General features: G+C 36.0%; 2 protein-coding genes across 2 annotated transcripts; both read left to right on the forward strand.

Annotated features, from left to right (window-relative positions):
* The first annotated feature begins 1,185 nt into the window (after window positions 1–1,185).
* LOC126724794 (GDSL esterase/lipase 1-like) lies at window positions 1,186–5,114 on the forward strand. Its single transcript, XM_050429184.1, has 5 exons — window positions 1,186–1,450; window positions 1,538–1,659; window positions 2,222–2,452; window positions 2,557–2,812; window positions 4,513–5,114. Exons 1-5 carry the CDS (start codon window positions 1,186–1,188, stop codon window positions 4,746–4,748), a joined length of 1,110 nt encoding a protein of 369 aa, XP_050285141.1. The 3' UTR covers window positions 4,749–5,114.
* Window positions 5,115–8,685: 3,571 nt separating this feature from the next.
* Window positions 8,686–12,426, forward strand: LOC126724790 (GDSL esterase/lipase 1-like). The gene is made up of 5 exons (XM_050429181.1): window positions 8,686–9,099; window positions 9,198–9,319; window positions 9,922–10,152; window positions 10,257–10,512; window positions 12,082–12,426. Exons 1-5 carry the CDS (start codon window positions 8,805–8,807, stop codon window positions 12,315–12,317), a joined length of 1,140 nt encoding a protein of 379 aa, XP_050285138.1. The 5' UTR covers window positions 8,686–8,804; the 3' UTR covers window positions 12,318–12,426.
* The last annotated feature ends 10,967 nt before the right edge of the window (window positions 12,427–23,393 follow it).

The following is a 23,393-nucleotide window of genomic DNA, read 5'->3' on the forward strand; positions in this document are numbered from 1 at the left end:
TTATCTAAGGACTTCATCATCTTTAGGGACATGCAAGACGTACCCGAGACTTTTGTTATCCTAAATATTGGAGATATTCTAAATATTAGGAGATTATTTGCAATCAAAAGAGCCTCTAGATACACTCCCACACATGCAAATAGAAGGAACGAAGAAAAAAATTAAAAAAAAAAAAAAAAAGAGTTACAACCAATTAACCACACCCCAAAAACAAAAAAGAAAAAGAATAAGAAAAAATCAAGTATATATTTATGTAATTCAACTTTAGGCCTACGTTCATAGGCTAAGTACTTCAAGAAAAAAATTTCACTAACAAAACAAATCGAAAGTAAAATACACCCAAAACTGCTCTCTTTCACAAATAACAAAAAGAAGAAAAAACTTATATTTTCTCTCAGTGAAATTGTCAAAGGAAAGCAATTGGACCAAGCCGCAGCCCAGATATATTTGCTTTGTCAAAGGAATTTATATTCAAGCTACGATATAAATCGATCTTCACCTAATTAGCTTGAATTAGACTAATCCTCGTCAAATGCCTTCACAAAAACCCATAAATGCTATCTCAGAATGCAAACATTATCAGAATGCAAAGGAACTAACATAGTTATCACGCCAGCTAGATTATTTGCGGTCCCAATTTTCTAAAGAAAAATATCCCACTCATCAACAATTTTATGTACAAAGTGGAAGCGAATATTAAAATGCCTAGTTTGAGAGTGGTGGAGCTTCTTCGCTGGCATGCATGATGAATTATTGGGCACTTCGACCATCACAAAATATACATACAGATTTGCATTATTATAAAATATATTAATTCTGCAGTTCAATGATAGTATATGCAAAATTGTTGAATGTATATAATAAAGTCCGTGCAACACATGGATTTCAGTCTGGTAATAATAAAGTCCGTGGTACAACGTATAACGTAATCTAATGTCCAAGATCAGCATCCAAGATTCGCTTATTTTGGCAAGTTGTTGACTGTTTAATGTTTAAGCAACAACATGCCACCGACGACAACGTACCACGGAATGAGGAAGCTTCATCTCTTCCTTATGATAAACAATGCATTATACTTCTTTTTCTTTTCTTTTTTTTCCTTTTTGACCAAGTAATAAAGCAAAGTTCTCTATAAATGGCAAGTTCAACAAACTAATGAGAACAAAAGTGAACGAGGTTTGTAACATGGTGAGTTTCAGGTTCCATTTCTGTTTTTTGGTTTTGTTTGTAGTCTTTCTTACCCCAACCCATAGTCTTGGTCACATATGCCTGCCAAAACAACAACATGTTGCCCTATTCATCTTTGGGGATTCATTATTCGATGCTGGAAACAATGACTACATCAACACCACCACTAATAACCTAGCAAATTATAGACCGTATGGGGAGACCTTCTTCAACTACCCCACTGGAAGATTTTCTAATGGACGTCTAATCCCAGATTTTATTGGTAAAATGCAATTAATCTTACTTTATTTCTTCTTCTTTCTTAAGAATTTGAATTGTTAGTACATTGATTGTTGAAATTTTATTACAGCTGAGTTTGCAAAGTTGCCATTCATTACGCCACTTCTATATCCCGGTTATCATCAATATACTGACGGGACAAACTTTGCTTCTGCCGGAGCTGGGGCTCTTGCCGAAACTAACCAAGGATTTGTATGTATCTTTTACGTCAAGTGTGTGTGTATATGTATATACACACACACATGTACAATATTGACAATATTGAAATTTTACTCTCTAATCCTTATTAATAGGACAAGGAGATCTCATTTTGTCCAATGACAATCAGTATTATTAATTATGCAGCTTCTTTTTTTTTTTTTAGATGAAAATTGGAAGCTTAATTAAATGTTTCGTGAAATTGATCATGTCGTGCTTAATAAAGAAATAAATATATAAATGATAGATAGGCTTGAAATTTGCATTGGCAATAGAGCTTTATCTAAATTATCTGAATAATTAACAGTGAGGTATGCAAATCATATGGCTGCGAACTAGAGGTTTTTGGCTTCCCTCTCATACTTTGGTAAATTGTAGGTGACGATGACATGATACACGTCAGCTCTTATCCAATGCTCGTGTATTGGATGAAGACCGCACCTCTAGCAATAACTCATGTTGCAATAGTGTGCTTGCAATAACATATTATCCAAATTTCAAATGCTTGAGTAGGCCATATTTTCCTAATCTTCTTTTCCTTTAATTTTTGGGGCAGGTGATTGACCTAAAAACTCAACTACATTATTTCAAGAAATTGGCGAAGCCGTTGAGGACAAAACTAGGACATGAAGAAACCAAAAAATTATTGGCGAGAGCAGTTTACTTAATTAGCATCGGCAGCAATGATTATTTTGTTCTTGCCACCTCAAATTCCAGTGCTCTTCAAACCTACTCTCCGGAAGGATACGTAGATATAGTGATCAGCAACTTAACAAGTGTGATCAAAGTAATAACATTCAATATTCAAAATAAATTGTCATTCTATTTAATTCTTGTTTTTTATATAAGCAAAAATTTGTTATACTAAATAACCATATCTTGATGTGCTAGGAAATATATAAGAAAGGTGGAAGGAAATTTGCGATTCCAAACTTGGCACCATTGGGCTGTTTGCCAATTGCAAGAGCACAAAGTCCGAATAACACAGGTGCATGCATTCAGGAACTTTCAACACTAGCAAAATTGCACAATGAAGCACTTTCGAAATCCTTGCGGAAGCTAGAAAATCAGCTCAATGGATTCAAATATTCAATAGCGGATACCTACACTTCTCTAAGTGAAACTCTAAATAACCCTTCAAAATATGGTATGTCAATAATTTTTTTAGTGTGTAATGTATTTTATTATTGTTAGAGCATTAGCATCAATCTGGCTAAAATTTCATATTTAATTTGGCATAAAAGCCTACTTTTTCTATTTTACACAATTACTTTGTAAAAACACCCACATCAAATTGTCTATTATACAACCTATTTTATTTAAATAATCATTTATTATTATTATTTTCACTTATAATAACACGTTTCTCTCTCTCTCTCCACTCTTTGGGTGTGTTTGGTAGAACGGATTTTAAGGAGGAAAAAGAAAAAAAGAAAAGAAAAAGAAAGTGAGGATGAAAAACTTTTTGTAATGTATTTGGTTGGAAGGGAGGAGAGAAACCCGGGCCCCCCATAAAGTTTTCATCCCAAAATGGATAAAAAAAAATTGGGTAGGGAGAAATTTGAGGATAAATGACGAAATTACCAATTATTTGCCCTTTTTTTTTTTCTTTTTTCTTAGTTTTTGCTTTACCTGGGCATTGAATATGGGTTTCACCAGAATTTATTATTATTATTATTATTTTTTAACTTTCTTGGGACGTTGCCTTCTTTTTATTTAATTTTTTTCCCTTTTTTTTTTCTTTTGACTTGCTGAGCTATGGTGTGATGCTTTGTTTTGTTTGTCTTCTTATTCTTCTTTTTCTTTTTATTTTTTTGGTTTAACTAGACATTATTTTTATTTTTAGGACATGATTTTTATTTTTTAATAAATTTGGATGATTCCCTTTCTTTTATTATTATTTTTTTTTTTTGCTTCTCACTTTTTGGGCATCATTTTCTATCAATGGTATATGAGTAAATTTATATAAACTCACATTTTTCACACCTCCACTTTTCCACTCCCAACCAACAAAAAGGAGAGAAATCAAAATATTTACAATCCTCCTACTTTTCTATTCTCCCATCATTTTCTGTCTTCCCACTTTTCCACCCCTTCAATCAAACAAATCCATTGGGTATCGCCTCTCACCTCCATCAAATCTCTCTTGTCTGAAACCTAGATCTATTGTTGCTGCTTCATCTTCTTCTTCCCAAAATTCGACCGCTGCTTCTTTTTCCAAAACACTTGCCGCCGTTGCTTCTTTCTCTTTTGCCATTTTTTCCTCTTCTTCTGCCCTTGCTTCTTCTTCTTCTTCCACTACTGCTGCTTCTTATTCTTCTTATTCTTTCTTCCATTGCTGTTGCTTCTTCCATTGTATAGTTTTTTGTGCTACATGGGATTTGATTTTAGGTTTGGGTTGATGGGTTTGAGCTACCATTGGATTTGATGATTTGGGTTTTTTAGTTGATGGGTTGATCTAGTTTTGTGATAATATCAAATTTTGTAAGGGGTTGTGAGTTGTGGTGGTGGTGGGGGTTGGTTGGTGGGGGGTTGCTGTGGAGGCTGCGTTTATGCGAGAGAGACAATGAAGCAAAGAACAGAGAGGGAGAGAGATGAAATGAGAAATTGATAAAATATTGAGATACAAAGCTACAGTAGCCGTGCATATTTGCTCGGTTACTATAGCAAAAATGTAAATCAACAGTATTATGGAAGAACTAATGTGGGGAGTTTTTGAACAAAATTGTGTAAATTTCACAACTTTTTCTATTATACACACACTGATATGAGTACTCTTATAGTTTGCCATTTTAGCTCTATAAACTAAAAGTATCTCTATTTTTTTTTTTTTTTTTTTTGGTGAAGGTTTCAAGATAAGCAAGATTGCATGTTGTGGAACCGGTCCATATAGAGGAATTTTTAGTTGTGGAGGGAAGAGATCTGTCAAAGAATACAAATTATGTCATAATGTTAGTGAATATGTGTTCTTTGACTCCATTCATCCCTCCGAAAAGGCCAACCAACAATTTGCTGAGCTAATGTGGAATGGAACTCCTAATATCACAGGACCTTACAATCTTAAAGCATTGTTTGAAAACTAATGAATGTAAATTTGAATTTTTTTTTTTTTTTTATATAAAAAAAAAGTGAATCATGTTATATTATCATTAAAATCAACATAAGAATTGTATTTTCATCCCGAAGTAATAAATATATTCAATATTTCAAGTTGTATGATCATACTCCACTTACAAGTTATTTCGTTTCGGGATAGTCTTTTTGGATTTTAGGAATCCACTTAGGATTTAAAAATATTCCCGTATTTTGTTGTAAATAACTCAAAGGAATCCTTATACTTAAGGGCATAGAGATTCCCACTAAACCTTATTTTTAGGTTATGTGGATTTCCTTATCAAAATGTAGGTTTCTATATTCGGATATTCGAATTACTTAGTAATTTTGTTTTCTTTAAGTGGACTTGCTGAGCTAATGTGTGTCGATAATTTGCTAAGCTATTGGAACTCCTGATATCATGGAACAAAAGTTTGAACATTCTTATCCTTTTTAGCATTTAACTTCTCTTTGGATTCATTCTTAGAAGGTTCAAATTTTTTAGAGTTTTCTCTTGCCTCTATTCCTAGAATTCTTCATAATTAAATCTCCTAAATTGTTTAGCAAGGAAGGTTATTTGTTGCTCATACGATCATCCCTAGAAGAATCAGTATCCTCTTTTAAGGCCATCGACTTGTTTTACTTGTTTGAGGTTGGTAGGCTCATATGTTTGTAATAATTCCTCAACCTTTATAGAATCTAGGTCCTTAATTACTCTCTTCTATGGTCATACCTGAGGACGAAACCTCTTGTTTAAAGATCTCATAATCTTCCCTGCAATCTTAGGTTCAACGATTTTATCTCCTAAGTTGAAACTTGAATTCTCAATATCATTTAGTTTGCATAGAATTCGTTGAAAGTTTCATCATCAGCCATTCTAATCTCTTCAAACCTAGAATTCTCAATGTCATCTGAAGTTTTGAGTTTTTGCTTTATTCGCCCTCTCTACACTAAAGGTTCTCCTAATCTCTTCTTGAGAGATAGCAATGAATATTGTATTAAGACCTTTGCTATTTAGGTTAGTTGCAATTAGTTACTCAGTGGACCACTGATCACTAGGAGCTGTAGCGGTTTAGCCTTTGTTGACAAAGAGCCAAAATTTATCATCAATGGATTTGAAGAAAGCTCTCATGCACATTGTTCAGTAGGCACTATTGCAGCCATCGTAGAGCAACAAGATTGTCAAGGAAAGATCAATGGAGTCAATGGTCACACTCAGGAAATAAATCCTAAACTAAGTTAACCTTGTTTTGATACCAATTGCAAAGTACCTTTAGACCCCTTTGGTTGATTTTATAGTGGAATTAATAGTAAACTCATCACAAATGTTTAACACTCATTATACCCTTAGATTTTTTTGTGATTGAAAAATATATGAATCCCAAATTATAATTTATACAAATTATTAACCCTTACCCAAAAAATAGAAGAACCTCTGAGCACGCGTGTGAGCGCGTGCTTAGAGGCTAGTTGTTGATAATTATTTTTAACTAAAAATCTGCAATATAGTACTTGATTTGCTAATGTTCAATATCACACATGGTTTTCAAAAAAAAAAAAAAAAAAAAAAAATCCAACTTTTTGGGGCAAAAAAAAAAAAAAAAAAAAATCCAACTTTACTTGTCATCAAGTACCTAAATCAAATATAGATCTAAGGAAACTATGGAAATATATAGGAGAATCGAATATCGCTGGAAAAAAAAAAAAAAAAAAAAAAAAAAATCTAACATTTACAATCTTAAGCTACAGGAGGGACAGCTTAATCCCTTTAAGAGATCAGCCCTTTCCCTCATTCCAAATGCTCCACATTTAACACATTATGACTGTAGCCCATCAACAGTACTCTTTCCTTTCCCAACAACCCTTTTTAACATTCCAAAAGGTCCAATATGGTTTTGAACGTGCAGAACACAGCAAACATCATAATCTATATTATTTCCATAGAAAAATAATAGTAAATCGTTGATTTTAAAAACAAAGAGAAATAAGTTGTAATTTATGAAAAACCTACCCTTGCTTGGTAAAGTTTCTACATGCCACACATAATTAATAGAACTTCAAACACACAAAGTCAAAAAGATCAAACTGACGTGTCCCCTCCTCCATATAAATAAGTGTTGAATTATGAAAAACCTACACCCATGTCGATCTCAAATGTCCCCTGCTCCATAGCGTCATTTTTTGGAATTGGTTTAGAACTTCAAACAGACAAAGTCACAAATATCAATCCTCACCAGCCAAATTAAATTGCATTGGTTTAGATTGTAGATAGAATAGAGAAGGGAGAATGAGAAGTGAGAAAAGAAAGTTGGCATGATGAAGATTGAAGAGAGTCAAAGGAATTGCCATCCTAAAAAATAAAATGATTCAATAGATAACATTGCTCAGTTCTAATTTTTTGACTTGAAGTCATGAAATAACTTCTACCAAAAGTTACAACTAACATTTTATCATTTCTAAGAACGATAACCCTATGTAATAATCATGCAGCACACAAAAAGCAAAAAAAAAAAAAAAAAAAACAATAAAAAATAGCTTAAGCAAAGATTAGAAACCCCACAATTTCAATCCCGCTTACACATAACAAAACAGAACACATAAGAAAAAGGCATAATTTCAAAACCTAGCAACGTAAAAAAAAAAAAAAAAAAAAAAAAAAAAAAAAAAAAAAAAAAAAGCAGAGTAATTAATAATTCTTAAATAGCATTAATTCAAAAGGGTGAGACAAAACCTTGGCAACCATGCAGTTGGAATGTGATACCTTCATAATTCTCTTCTACCTTCCCCGATTTTGTCCGGCCATCTTTATTGAATAATATTGATAATACTCTCTCTCTCTCTCTCTCTCTCTCTCTCAGTGAAATTGTCAAAGGAAAGCAATTTAACCAAGCCGCAGCCCATATATATTTGCTTTGTCAAAGTCGGCCAGGTCAAAACGAGAACTCAAGTTCGATTTAAACTCAACAAAACAAATATAAACACTAACCATCCCAAATGGAATTTATATTCAAGCTACGTTATAAATCGATCTTCACCTAATTAGCTGGAATTGGATTAATCCTCGCCATATGCCTTCACAAAAACCCATAAATGCTATCTCAGAATGCAAACATTATCAATCAAGTCCAAACAGTGCTTTAACTTGTGCAAAGGAACTAACATAGTTATCACGCCAGCTAGATTATTTGCGGTCCCAATTTTCTAAAGAAAAATATCTCACTCATCAACAATTTTATGTACAAAGCGGTGGAGCTTCTTCGCTAGCTAGATGAATTATTGGGCACTTGGACCATCACAAAATAGACATACAGATTTGCATTACTATAAAATATATTAATTCTGCAGTTTAATGATAGTATATACAAATTTGATCATCAAACTAGATTGCCCGTGCAACACATGGATTTTAGTCTGGTAATAATAAAGTCCATGGTACAACATATAACATAATCTAATGTCCAAGATGAGCATCTCGTTGTACACATTTCAACATAATTATATCAAAATAAAGTGGAAATTGAAAACGTGGGCACCTCATAAGTAAACGCTAAAGCGTGGTCTGAAAGAACCTTCAAAAATATTTAAGATAAAATTTTACAAGTTGTTGAATGCTTAATGTATATGATAATGACAACTAATACTAATCTTTGTCTTACATTTCTATTCTAGCATATAGAAAAATATATGTCCTACTTATCTCTAGGAAGGCCTAAGTGCCTATATATAATACATATATAAATTGTCATTAAACGTTTGTTTTAGTAGAGAAAAGTATATAGTGGTTATACCTGCTCCATTTCTCCTATGCCTTAATTATTTGATATATATATATATATATAGTAATTATTTAAGACCGAGACTGTCATTCAATTCTTACAGCTTAAATGTTTTTGACCTTGGTGAAACTGTGAAAGCAACAACGTGCCACCGACGACTACGTACCATGGAATGAGGAAGCATTCTGCTTTGCTTTCTTTTCTTTTTCTTTTTCTTTTTGACCAAGTAATAACGCAAAATTCTCTATAAATGGCAAGTGCAACAAACTAATGAGAACAAAAGTGAACGAGGATTATAACATGGTGAGTTTTAGGTTCCATTTCTGTTTTTTGGTTTTGTTTGTAGTCTTTCTTACCCCAACCCATAGTCTTGGTCACATATGCCTGCCAAAACAACAACATGTTGCCCTATTCATCTTTGGGGATTCATTATTCGATGCTGGAAACAATGACTATATCAACACCACCACTGATAACCTAGCAAATTATGGACCGTATGGGGAGACCTTCTTCAACTACCCCACTGGAAGATTTTCTAATGGACGTCTAATCCCAGATTTTATTGGTAAAATGCTATTACTCTTTCTTTTTCTTTTTCTTTTTTTCTTTTTCCTTTTAAGAATTTGAATTGTTAGTAAATTAATTGTTGAAATTTTATTACAGCTGAGTTTGCAAAGTTGCCATTCATTACACCATTTCTGTATCCCGGTTATCATCAATATACTGACGGGACAAACTTTGCTTCTGCCGGAGCCGGGGCTCTTGTCGAAACTAACCAAGGATTAGTATGTATCTTTTACATCAAGTGTGTGTATGTATATATATACACACACATGTACAATACTGACAATATTGAAATTTCACTCTCCAATCTTTAATAATAGTACAAGGGGAGATCTCATTTTGTCCAATGACTATCAGTATTAATTAGGCAGTTTTTTTCTTTAGAAGAAATTTGGAATAAATATATGAATGATAGATAGGCTTGAAATTTGCATTGCCAATATAGAGCTTTATCTAAATTATTTGATTGATTAATAGTGAGGTATGCAAATCATATGGTAGCGAACTAAAGGTTTTTGGCTTCCCTCTAGTATTTTGGTAAATTGTAGGTGACTATGACATGATACATATCTTGTGAACTAGAGGTGTTTCGCTTCCCTCTAGTATTTTGGTAAATTGTAGGTGACTATGACATGATATATATTTTAAAATGGTGACATGTCAACTCTTGTCCAATGCTCTTGTGTATTAGATGGAGGCCGCACCTCTAGCAATAACTCATGTTGAAATAGTGTGCTTGCAATAACATATTACCCAAATTTCAAATGCCTGAGTAGGCCATATATTCCTAATTAATCTTCTTTTCCTTTAATTTTTGGGGTAGGTGATTGACCTAAAAACTCAACTACATTATTATAAGAAATTGGCGAAGCTGTTGAGGACAAGACTAGGACATGAAGGAGCCAAGACAATAATGGCGAGAGCAGTTTACTTAATTAGCATTGGCAGCAATGATTATTTTGCCCTTTCCACCTCAAATTCCAGTGCTCTTCAAACCTACTCTCCGGAAGAATACGTAGATATGGTGATCGGCAATTTAACAAGTGTGATAAAAGTAATAACATTCAATATTCAAAATAAATTGTCATTCTATTTAATTCTTGTTATTTACATTCGCAAAAATTTGTTATACTAAATAACCATATCTTGATGTGCTAGGGAATATATAAGAAAGGTGGAAGGAAAATTGCGATTCCAAACTTGGCACCATTGGGTTGTTTGCCAATTGCAAGAGCACTAAGTCCGAATAACACAGGTGCATGCGTTGAGGAACTTTCAACACTAGCAAAATTGCACAATGAAGCACTTTCTAAATCCTTGCAGGAGCTAGAAAATCAGCTTGATGGATTCAAATATTCAATAGCGGATACCTACACTTCTCTAAGTGAAAGAATAAATAACCCTTCAAATTATGGTATGCCAATAATTTTTATGGTGCATAATGTCTTTTATTATTGTTGGAGCATTAGCATTGGTCCAGCCAAAATTTCTTTGTTGTTTATTTTAGCATAAGAGCTTACTTTTTCTATTTTACACAATCACTTTGCAAAAACACACACATCAGACTGTCTATTATACACTCTATTTTATTTAAATAATCATTTATTATTATTATTTTCATTTATATAACTTGTTTCTCTCTCTCCACTCTTTGGGTGTGTTTGGGAGAGAAAAAAAATGGTGGGGCTCGAGTGTTTTCTCCCCAGACCCATCAAAAAGTTTTCTCCCCAAAATGGAGAGAAAACTAGATAAGAAGAAATTTGAGATTAAATGACGAAATTGCCATCCAAATGCCCCTTTCTTTTTCCTTGTCTTTTTTTTTCTTAGCTTTTACTTTACCTAGGCAATGCACATGGATTTCACCCTCTTTTTCTTTTTCTTTTTTATAACTTTCCTGGGATGTCGCCTTTTTTTTTTTCTTGGGTTGTCGCTTGGTGCTTTGTTTTGTTTGTCTTCTTCTTCTTCTTCTTTTTTTTTTTTTTTTGGTTTATCTAGACATGTTTTTTATTTTCAAGACATGATTTTTATTTTTTAATATATTTGGATGATTCCTTCTTTTTTTTTTTTTTTTTTTTTGCTTGTCATTTTTTGGGCGTCATTTTTTATCAATGGTATATGAGTAAATTTATATAAACTCACTTTTTCCATACTTCCAGTTTTCCACTCCCAACCAAAAAAAAGAAAGAAAATAGAAAAATTTTCTATCCTCCCACTTTTCCACCCCGCCAAACAAATGAATCCTTTGGGTCTCGCCTTTCACCTCCATTAGATCTCTCTCGTCCCAAACCCAGATCCATTGTTACTGCTTCTTCTTCTTCTTCCCAAACACATGTCGCCGCTGCTTCTTCCTCTTCTGTCGCCTCTTCCTCTTCATTTGCCCATGTTTCTTCTTCTTCTTCCACCGCTATTGCTGCTTCTTCTTCTTCCTCTTCTTCCACCGTTGCTGCTTCTTATTCTCCTTATTCTTTCTTCCACTGCTGTTGTTTCTTCCATTATATGGTTTTTTAGGCTACCAATTGGATTTGATTTTAGGTTTGGGTTGATGGGTTTGAGCTGCCACTGAATTTAATGATTTGGGTTTTCTGGTTGATGGCTAGATCTGATTTTGTTAAGATCAAATTTTGTAATGGGTTATGAGTTGTGGTGATGGTGGGGGCTGGGTGGTGGTGGGTTGCGATGGAGGCTGCGTTTATGTGAGAGAGACAGTAAAGCAAAGAAAAGAACAGAGAGGAAGACAGATGAAATGAGATATTGATAAAATATTCAGATACAAAGCTACAGTAGCCATGCATATTTGCACAGTTACTATAGCAAAAATGCAAATCAATAGTGCTATGGAAGAACTGATATGGGGAGTTTTTGAACAAAATTAAGTAAATTTCACATCTTTTTTTATTATACACACACTGATATAAGTGCTCTTATAGTTTGGCATTTATGTTCTATAAACTAAAAGTATCTCTATTTTTTTTTTTTTTTGAAGGTTTCAAGATAAGCAAGATTGCATGTTGTGGAACCGGTCCATATAGAGGAATTTTTAGTTGTGGAGGGAAGAGATCTGTCAAAGAATACAAATTATGTCATAATGTTAGTGAATATGTGTTCTTTGACTCCATTCATCCCTCTGAAAAGGCCAACCAACAATTTGCTGAGCTAATGTGGAATGGAACTCCTAATATCACAGGACCTTACAATCTTAAAGCATTGTTTGAAAACTAAGGAATGTAAATTTGATTTTTTTTTTTTTTTTAAGTGAATCATGTTATATTGTCATTAAAATCTAAATAAGAATTGTATTTTTATACCGAAGTAATAAGTATATTCAATATTTCAAGTTGTATGATTATACTCCATTCATCCAGCAGCAACAATAGCCCCTGCGGGTCTATAGCAGCGTTTTTTTATTCGCGGCTATAGGCTGAGACCTATAGTTACGTTTTTAAAAAACGCAGCTATAGACCCGCTTTGGTTGTGTTTTATTGGGTCCGAACTATAGCTGCGTTTTTCAAAACGCGGCTATAGATCATTTTTAAGCTGCATTTAAAAACACGACTATAGGGTCAGATTGTAGCTGCATTTTGCAAAATACGGCTATAGGACATCTTTAAGCTGTGTTTGGAAACGCGGCTATGGGGTCAGACTGTAGCGGCGTGTTTCAAAACGCGGCTATAGAACATCTTTAAGCTGCATTTTCTGGCTAAAGCCTCCTACATTGGTAGAAACTATAGCTGCGACTATAGGTTTTTTTTTTTTTTTTTTTTTTCCCCTTGCTATCACAATGTCCTACCCAAAAATCACAATTTCTTGCTAAATCATAACTCAAAACAAAACAGCCACATCCACAAACATATACTTAAATTGAACCACAAAATCACAGGTTTCTAACATCACAAGTTCCATAAACATCACAAACAGATATTTAAGGATTTTTTACATCACAAAATCACAAGTTCCCAACAAAAAATTGACAAAAGATTTTTTACATCACAAAAAATATACAATAAGGATTTTTTGCATTCTAAATTGCCTTTGTACAGCCTAATAGGCCAAGAATCCACTATTATCAAAACAAGTGGTTACAAGTAAAGGAATCTCAGTACCTTATACTAACTTACAGTTGAACCCTTACCCCAATACTCAATTGGACTTGTTTTGTAGTGACAATTTCTCATTTTCAATGCACAGCTCCTAGTACGTGACTAACCAATTGCGTGGATCCCAATACGCGACTTGATCACCAACTTGAGAAAGATGCTAGCTGCAAAGTTCTTCAGTTCATCCAGACAATGAAGATCATGAAGTTTGAAAGTTCAAATATGTGTATAAACACCCTTGAACGTTTAGACCCCCAAATTACAACTTAACCAATTCAAGCATTATGTCAAACAACTAGTGTGTGGAAAATTAACATAAGCTATAATATGGAATTGGAAAAACTAACTAAGCCAAATTAAAATCTCAACCCACAGCAGATAGTAAAAGGCAAAGATAGAAGGGAAGGAAGATGCAAACACAAAGATAACACGCGATGTGTTATCGAAGAGGAAACCGAAGCCCTCGGCATAAAACCTCTCCGCCGCCCTCCAAGCGGTAAACAATCCACTAGAAAATGTAGTTGGGATACATGGACAGCAATAGACCCTCCAAGCCTAGTCTACCCAGTGCACCTAAGCCCTCCAAGCTTCTTGCTCCAACGAGGTTGCGCCGAACCTTTTTCTTTTCTAGCTTCCCGGATTCCGCTACTAGACCATAGCATCAACCAATGTAGATTAGTTCCTTCCTAACTGCTTCCCAGAAATCCAAACAGCCCTCTCACAGTGATGAATATGATGAGAACAAGGTTTGGTAAAATGCCTCTCAAGGATTTGACAATGGAGAGGAAGAGAGTTGAGGAATTTGAAGAGACTCTAATGTATAGATTGTGGGTGAATCAATCTTGTTTTTCTTTAGGGTTTCTCTCTTAAAATTCTCTCTGGAAGCTCTCTTTCATTTGTGGGTAAAAGGGGTATTTATACTAGAGTAAGAGAGGAATGTGAAACGTCAGGATTTACAAAACAGGGGTGGCTCGTGGCTTGACCTAGCTACTTGACTGAGTCACGAGATCCAGTCGCGAGATAACCGTATGGCCAGTTGTCCTGTTTTGTCCTGTAGTGCTCCAGTTAGCATGACTGTTCACCTTCCGGCATGCTTGGCACGTGTGCTGCGTCTGGCAGCTTGCAGCCGCGAGTCACCCGCGTGGCCAATCCGCAAGTCTCTGTTTTCTTGCACACTCTTGAGCAAACTTCACTCTATCTCACTCACTACCCTTACAACAAGCCCACCTAAATACAGGGTTACTAAATGCTGAAATACAAGCAAATTTGCCACAGAATAAAGCCAATTAGATGGTTGAATAAATTCAACCTTACAATCTCCCCCTTTGGCTATTCTGTGACAAAACCCTAAAACAGACTCTAGACTTAACATGTGAGTTGGGAATAGTTGAACAAAACTCACTCACACCTAACTCTAGAAGCTGTGAAGCACTTGAATCATAAGAACATGAACCTCCTGAAACACAACAATACACCATGATCATTGTATGCAGAAAAACATGAAATACATATGAAACAAGCTTAAGGTGATCAAGCAAAGATGAAGTGAAGATTCAAATCAAGGCTTGATCAACCAAGAAATCACCACAAGGTAGTGATCACAGTGCTCATTCACACTTGGAATGAACACTTGAACATACAACTTAACAAGAACAAGGCAAGATACTTGTATGCTCAACACTCAACCAATGCATAATACACAAAGTATATGCATCTAGGAACAATCCTACAAGGGCACAAGAGTGACAGTACATAAATCAAAATGCAAGACATTTAGATAGAAGTACTGATTTCAACATAGTATAAAAGACTGCATTAAGCAAGGTACAAACCATAAAGCCTACAGAATATGCATAAAAACATTAACCCTAAAAGCTTACATAAGCACATGGGTACAAACACACAATATTAAACCAAGATCAACAAAACACAATACAAAACACAATAGGTTGAATAACATCAACAATGTATATAAAAGATTAAACCAAGATTATAAGTTATGAGTTAGAAACAAGAACACACCAAAAACCACAGTGTATCACACCCAAATAAACATTAAATACCCAAAACATAAGCATATATAAACAATGTCTCTGATTTTGACAACTCCCCCTCAACACATTACTCCCCCTTAAGAGCTGCTTTTCTGCTTCTCATCAACAATCTCATCAACAACAGAAAGAACATATTTCTCCCTCTTTTTGGACGGAATGGCCAAAGGGTCACTGTCCATGCTGGGTGGTGAAGCTGTCAAGTTTTGCAGACAAAATATCAATCTGGTCCTGTATGGCTCTCATCCTCTCAGAGTGCTCAGTTTGGACTCCTTTGATCCCATCAAGTCGTTCTAGAATGATTTGAAAAGCATCTGGAGGTGTATCTGAATAAGTTGATGCTCTAGTCCTTTTGCCAGTCCTCCTGGGTGTTGAGGTTGATGCATGCCCTGCTGCCTCTGCCTCAGTCTCCATTGGAACACCCTCTCCTTCATCACCTTCATCTTCTTCACCTGGAAGCCGAACACTTATCCTTTTGAAGGTAAGCTTGTTAATTGCAGAAGGTGTGGACATGGGACTGATGTCTCGAGGGATTGGAACACCCTTCTTTCTAAAGGTCCTCATCAGCAAACTAGGAAAGATCAGTTTTGGCCTAGAAGTGGTTCTAGTCTCATCCACAATAGTGTTATATATGTGGGAACTGATGTCAATGAATGACTTTTCTTTGAGATCCATCAGAAAAATTGCTCTTGCACAGTTGATTTTAGTCAACTTCCTTATGGGATATAGGTTAAACATCATGATTATTGTTAGACACCTCATGTCCACTGGAAAAGTTGTGGTATTCAGACATTTCCCTTCTCTCTGTCCACCTATCCTTTGTTGAACAGTTTCAATAGACACAATCCTATCTTTGTAATTGACAAACTCTTGATCTTCTAATCCTTCAAGACCTAGCACATCATCAATGTCATGTGCATCCAAAGTGAATTCTTTACCTCTAACCCAGCAGCTTAGATCATCCTCCCTTATCACAGCATTTGAATAAAATTCCCTAATCAGGGGTTCACACACTACAGGGAGATCACTCAGAAACTTTTCCCAACCTCTCCTTTCAAAACAGCTGGGGATAAAGGTGTTTCTTAAATCCTCCAAATCTACAAATCTTTCTTGAATAATTCCTACTTTCAAGAAGAAATCCTTGTATCTCTCAAAGTGAGAAACAGACCTGAACAAATTAGGGTCCATTTTCATTCTCTTATCTGCCTTCTTTGCAGGTGTTTTCTTCTTTGGGGATGAAGGTGCCATCTGTGAGCAATCAGAAAAAGGCCACAACAACATAGAACAATACATGTGTAGAACTAATCAGTACCATGTAATTAACAAAGAAATTGCAGCCACACAGATGAACTTGAACACTTAAACATTATGCTACTTAGATCAACCACATGGATGAACAAGCCTAAAAGAGGAAACACAAGAACAACAGGGAGAATGCAAGGGAGAATTAAAGCAGCAGAGATAGAAAACATCCTAAAGACAGATATATGTCAATGAGACATACAATGGGATGAAAATGACCTGACTCATAATCAGCATAGTAAAACTCACAAATGCTCCCAATAGATTCACACAATAGAACATGCACATTCAACACAGTAAACTTCACATCCACAATAGGAACATTTTGAATCAACTCATCAGCACGAGTTTAGATAAAATGAGTAACCAAAAAAAAACTTAACTAAGCACATGATGAAGACCAAAAACAACAATTAAAATAATTTCAAACTCAAGCAACAGCATCCACAAGCTAAGCATGAACATAGAGCAATAGCCGAAACACAAACCCATCTCAAAAACATAAACAAATGCAAATAATCAAGGGGAAAAAACACAAAATCAAGTAGAAAGGAGTTCAAGAATGAAAACTTATACCTGTTACTTGAAGATTTTGAGCAGAAAATATGCAATAATGGAGTTTGGAAATGGGAGCACGGAGTGTTTGGGAAGGAGACAATTGAGAGAGAAGATGAATAGTCACAAAAGTTCGAGGGAAAACTAAAAAAGATTTAAAAACTGCCCCTATTTTTGCCAAACACGCGTTTTTCACGACTGAAGAGAGTCACCACAAAGTTGTCAGTTCAAGCCGCCAGAACACTCAAAGATAAAAGTTTGAAAAAAATTTCTAAGTGTTTTTCGCGACTGGAAGGTCTACCCGCGAGAGAGTCGCGAGCTGAGCCGTGAAAATCTCTGAGTAACCCTCGCGACTGGACCTTCCACTCGCGAACAAGTCGCCAAAAATGACCTGCGAAGACGCGATTGAGGCTCGTGACTTGACTTACCCGCGACTGAGTCGCCAAAACAGGGCAAAAAGGATTTTTGAAATTTTCAAATTTTTAAAACAAAATACTTTCCAAAAACACCTAAAACACTTAAAAATCTTTTTGTTCTTGAATTAACAAAGATTGAGCATGTGAAAACACATTTCATCAAGTACAATCACACAAATGATTATGACATTTATTGAACATAAACTTGTGTGTTGTGTGTGGATATCAACAATGAGATAGTCCTTAGTCTAATGTGAAGCTTCAATGATCAATTCAACCAAGGCATACACAATTAGCACTAGATCATGTGATCTATCTCAATTATAGAAATATGTATATATGACCTCCCACAAAACTTGATAACATATCTTGGAGCTTTACATTTGACTCCACTTTTAATCATAACATTTGATCTTTTTGATCCTTTGAGACAAATACCTCTCATTGTGAGAGTGATATATGATATTTCACATTAAAGAACTAGCCTTTGGCTTTTTGAATAAACATTCACTTTAATATAAGGTCGCTTACCCTTTTTCCTAGTCGAATACTAGAATGTGCGACAGGCTTTTACAGCTCAATATCTCTTTTCATTTGAAGATTTACATTTGGTGAGCTCTTTTTAGCAAAAACAAAAATAAAGAGTGGGAAGATATATAGACACAAGTCTATGCATGTCTCAAGATCATCATAACCATTCACTAATCATTCATGACAAGTTTGAAGATCTATTTACAACAATCACATAGATTTCAAGATTTCTCCCACAGTGATATGAGTGCAAAGAAACAAGCAATGCTCGAAAATGCACAAAGCCATTAGCACAAAGGTACAAGGCAAAACAGGTTTTGAGACAAAAGCTCAACAATGTCAATCAAACTTTTTGATTTTCTAATTTTTATGTGATTTTTGGATTTTTGACACTAGAAGAAAATGATTGATCAAAAAACAAAAAAAAAACAAAAAACAAAAAAAAAAACAAAATCAAAAGTATGCACAAGTAGACAAGCAAACAACCATCGGCAAAAACAACAAGCAAACAAACAAACATCGTCGCAAAGCATAGGAAGTATTAATGCATGGACATGTTGTAATGCTTATGCATGGGTACCCTTTTTCATCCACACGTCACTTGCGTTTGGGGTGATTTCCTTATAGGATTGGGTACGGGAGGTAGGGCTTTCAAACCTTCGTGAGAAGCTTTCCAAGCAGTTGGTGAATGCACCAATCATCTTCATCACGTTCATCATTCCGGGATCACCATTTTGATCTCTAGATTGTTCACCTGCCCAATTTCTTCTATCATTTCTAGGTCCTCGTGACCTTTGAGGAGTTGCACTATTCTTTGCTCTCAACTTTTGGCAATTTGGTCGAGTATGCCCTTGAAGTCCGCAATGATGACACACATAAGTTGATCTAAGACCTCTTTGTGGTCGTGGATGAGACTTGGCACGAGATTCAGACCTGCCCACAGATTGATTACGGGAATTCAACAACCGTTCGTTCCCCACATTTCTCTTCTCCTCAATCTTGGGCTCCTCAGCAGTAGGACCAACATCGGCTGATTCTTTGGCCTTTATAAACTTCACTTCTTTAGTGACATTTCCAGATGAGCTACTTCCTCCGGTACATCCCAACCCGGATTTGTCTGAAAAGCTCTATTGAGATGAAATAACATCATCTAGCTTCTTGGTGGTGACCCTCTCAATTTTAGCATTTGCTTGCACAACCTCTTGCTCAAGAAATCTCACTTTTGTGTAAGCTTTGGACAGCTCACCATTCAGTGTTTCTATCTCACATTTGGCCTCCCTATATCGGATTAGGAGACTTTTGTAATCCTCCTCTGCCTTCTTCATTTTTCTCACAGCAGCCTTGGCCACCCTTGTGTACTTACTCGACTTCTCCAGGAGTGAGTTATAATTCTCTTGAAGATTGGCTGTGCTTTCATCTTCTTCAGCATCTGATTCTTCAACAATTCCCAATGATTCTTCATCACTATGTTCTCCAAGGTCTCGTACAAGCAGATTCAACTCGTCTGAAGACTCAACATGAGCAATAGTCATAAAAGCTGAGTAGTTCCCCTCTCCAACATAGCTTTCTTCAGATTCTGAGTCGGATGAATCGAGTCATTCAATGTCGTGGCATACACTTTGCCTTTCGATTTCAAATAATTTGGACATTCCTTCTTAAAGTGTCCATGCTCGTTACATTCGAAACAAGTGACACCTTATGTAGGTTGGGATTCTTTTCCATCTTTCCTTTTGAATTCCTTTTTCTCCCTTCCTGAACTTTGGAATTTTCCTTTATCACCAAATTTGCCATTATTTTTGAATTTCAAGAATTTTCTGAAATTTTTCACAAGGTAAGCAACATCTTTGTCAACCACATCTTCTCCTGATGAGTCATGATCCTCCACCTTCTCACTAATGGTCTTAAGAGCAAGAGATTTACTCTTCCATTGATTGGGCAGCGACATCTCATAGGTCTGAAGAGAACCAACCAGCTCCTGGATTTTGATGTCATCAAGGTCCTTACTCTCTTCAATCGCTGTCACTTTAGCACGAAAACTTTCCGGCAATGATCGAAGGATCTTCCTTACAATTTTAGAATCCTCCGTTTTCTCCCCCAAATTGAACTTGCTGACAACCACCTCATTTAGCTTCCCATAAAAAGAGTCAAAGGACTCATCCTCACTCATTTTGAGCTCCTCAAACCGAGTGGTCAGCATTTGCAACTTGGTGTCTTTCACTTTCTTCATGCCTTCGTAGGTGGTTTCCAATATCTCCCATGCTTCTTTGGCAACAGTAATGTGGGAGATCCTGTGAAATTCATTTGAAGACACACCACAGAAAATAGCATTGAGTGCTTTACTGTTAGTATTAGATGCAGCGAGTGCTGCCTTATCCCGTGTGGATTTAGCTGCCTTAGGTATGGTCCAACCAATCTCAACAGTATCCCAAACAGATTCATCAATTGAGCAAAGAAATGCTCTCATGCGAACCTTCCAAAAAGCATAATTACTACCATCAAAATATGGAGGTGCATTTAGGGATTGAGACCGATCCATCTCAATAGGGAGTCAAGGATCACACAATGGTATTGAAACCAATAAAAGTGTACCCGCTCCGATACCAATTGAAAGTTCAAATATGTGTATAAACACCCTTGAATGTTTAGACCCCCAAATTACAACTTAACCAATTCAAGCATTATGTCAAACAACTAGTGTGAGGAAAATTAACATAAGCTATAATATGGAATTGGAAAAACTAACTAAGCCAAATTAAAATCTCAACCCACAGCAGATAGTAAAAGGCAAAGATAGAAGGGAAGGAAGATGCAAACACAAAGACAACACACGATGTGTTATCGAAGAGGAAACCGAAACCCTCGGCGTAAAACCTCTCCGCCGCCCTCCAAGCGGTAAAAAATCCACTAGAAAATGTAGTTGGGATACATGGACAGCAATAGACCCTCCAAGCCTAATCTACCCAGTGCACCTAAGCCCTCCAAGCTTCTTGCTCCAACGAGGTTGCGCCGAACCTTTTTCTTTTCTAGCTTCCTGGATTCCGCTACTAGACCGTAGCATCAACCAATGTAGATTGGTTCCTTCCTAACTGCTTCCCAGAAATCCAAACAGCCCTTTCACAGTGATGAATATGGTGAGAACAAGGTTTGGTAAAATGCCTCTCAAGGATTTGACAATGGAGAGGAAGAGAGTTGAGGTATTTGAAGAGACTCTAATGTATAGATTGTGGGTGAATCAATCTTGTTTTTCTTTAGGGTTTCTCTCTTAAAATTCTCTCTGGAAGCTCTCTTTCATTTGTGGGTAAAAGGGGTATTTATACTAGAGTAAAAGAGGAATGTGAAACATCAGGATTTACAAAACAGGGGTGGCTCGCGGCTTGACCTCGCGACTTGACTGAGTCGCGAGATCCAGTCGCGAGATAACCGTATGGCCAGTTGTCCTGTTTTGTCCTGTAGTGCTCCAGCTAGCATGACTGTTCACCTTCCGGCATGCTTGGCACGTGTGCTGCATCTGGCAGCTTGCAGCCGCGAGTCACCCGCGAGGCCAAGCCACGAGTCTCTGTTTTCTTGCACACTCTTGAGCAAACTTCACTCTATCTCACTCACTATCCTTACAACAAGCCCACCTAAATACAGGGTTACTAAATGCTGAAATACAAGCAAATTTGGCACGGAATAAAGCCAATTAGATGGTTGAATAAATTCAACCTTACACACTCCCTTAGTAACTTCAACAAAAACACTATTCTCCCTCACCACTGTCCTCCAAAACCCATCTCCCGATAAAGCTCGATTAAAAATGAGAAAATCATACATCCTGACTGACCCGGAGAAAGGATTTTCCAAATGATACTTAAACTCATCACCTAAGTTGCCCCTAAAATAGATTCAACCACAGTTTCTTTGACCTATATATTCTGTATCAAAAGGCATGAAAAAATCTACAAGAAATATGCATGCAGACTAGAATACTTTTTTTCTTTTTTTTATGGCTCACAAAGCATCAAACTAAAGCAAACAATAGTGTGTATAGGGAGCACCTCTAGGAAAAAAGCAACTTAGGAAATCCAAAATATCAAGAAGACTATCAATAAAAGAAGCTAGCCAACAACCACCAAATGAAAGGCACGAAGAAAAAATTCCTTAAAAGCACAGGAAGAACACACAACAAGGAAATTATGGTAACTTAGTATAACAGAAACCCCCATAACTATTGTAAAGGGTGGAGTGGGGGTTGGGGTGGGGGAATGGAATTGATGTCTTTGACACAAAATGGTAAAAAGGAATGAGGACTTAGAGTCAGTGGCAGTGCCACGTACAGGTCAGGGTGTTCCTAGGAACACCCTGACCTGAAAAAAATTACTAAAAAAAAAAAATTTATATTTAAGCTAAATTAGGAACACCCTCAACACAAAATTAGGAACAACCTCAGATTAAAAAAAAAAAAAAAATTATCTGTTCAACTTTCAAGCAAAAAAAAAAAAAAAAAAGCCCAAAAAAAAATGAACCAAAATCTGGAAAAAAAAAAAAAAAATGTAATAGAGCCAAGCCAAAATTTGTCTGTTCAACTTTCAAGCAAAAAAAAAAAAAAAAAAAGCCCAAAAAAAAATGAACCAAAATCTGGAAAAAAAAAATGTAATAGAGCCAAGCCAAAATTTGTCTGTTCAACTTTCAAGCAAAAAAAAAAAAAAAAGCCCAAAAAAAATTGAACTAAAATCTGAAAAAAAAAAAAAAAAATGATACAGAACCAAGCCCATGCCAAGCCAAGCCCACGGCGAGCCCAACAGAGCAAACCCACCCACAGATTCTAAAAAAAAAAAAAAAAAAAAAAAAAAACCAACATAGAATCAGAAATCAAACTTACCCACCGTACCCACGATCACGTCGCTGCAGAAAAAAACCAATCCCCAATACACAATACAGTCTATACAATACAGAGCAAAAAGCAATACAAACCAAAAGCAATACTGTGTTTATCAAAAAAAAAAAAAAAAACCCAACACAGAGCCTTTGTACCGAAACGGCAAAACCAAACCAAAAAACCCCGATATTCGCTCCTCGGTCGCCGTAGCTCGCTCCTCCTCGTCGTCGTCGTAGCTCGCCCCTCATCGCACATCGCACATCGCAAATCGTAGACCGTAGATCACAATTGCAGTCGCAAATTGCTCTGCTCAGCTCCGGTGCTCGGTGCTAGCAGATCGCAGATCCATCCGGACCGGCGGACCCTCCCTAAGCTTCAGCTCCCTCAAGGTATTTCTAATTTCTCTCCCTTTTTCTCTCTTAGTTTCTCAGTCTCTCTCTCTTTATCTCACTGAGTGTGATTTTCTAAAATAATAAACATCTCTCTCT

The sequence above is a fragment of the Quercus robur genome, chromosome 5 (assembly GCF_932294415.1).
Source record: "Quercus robur chromosome 5, dhQueRobu3.1, whole genome shotgun sequence".
NCBI lineage: Eukaryota > Viridiplantae > Streptophyta > Magnoliopsida > Fagales > Fagaceae > Quercus > Quercus robur.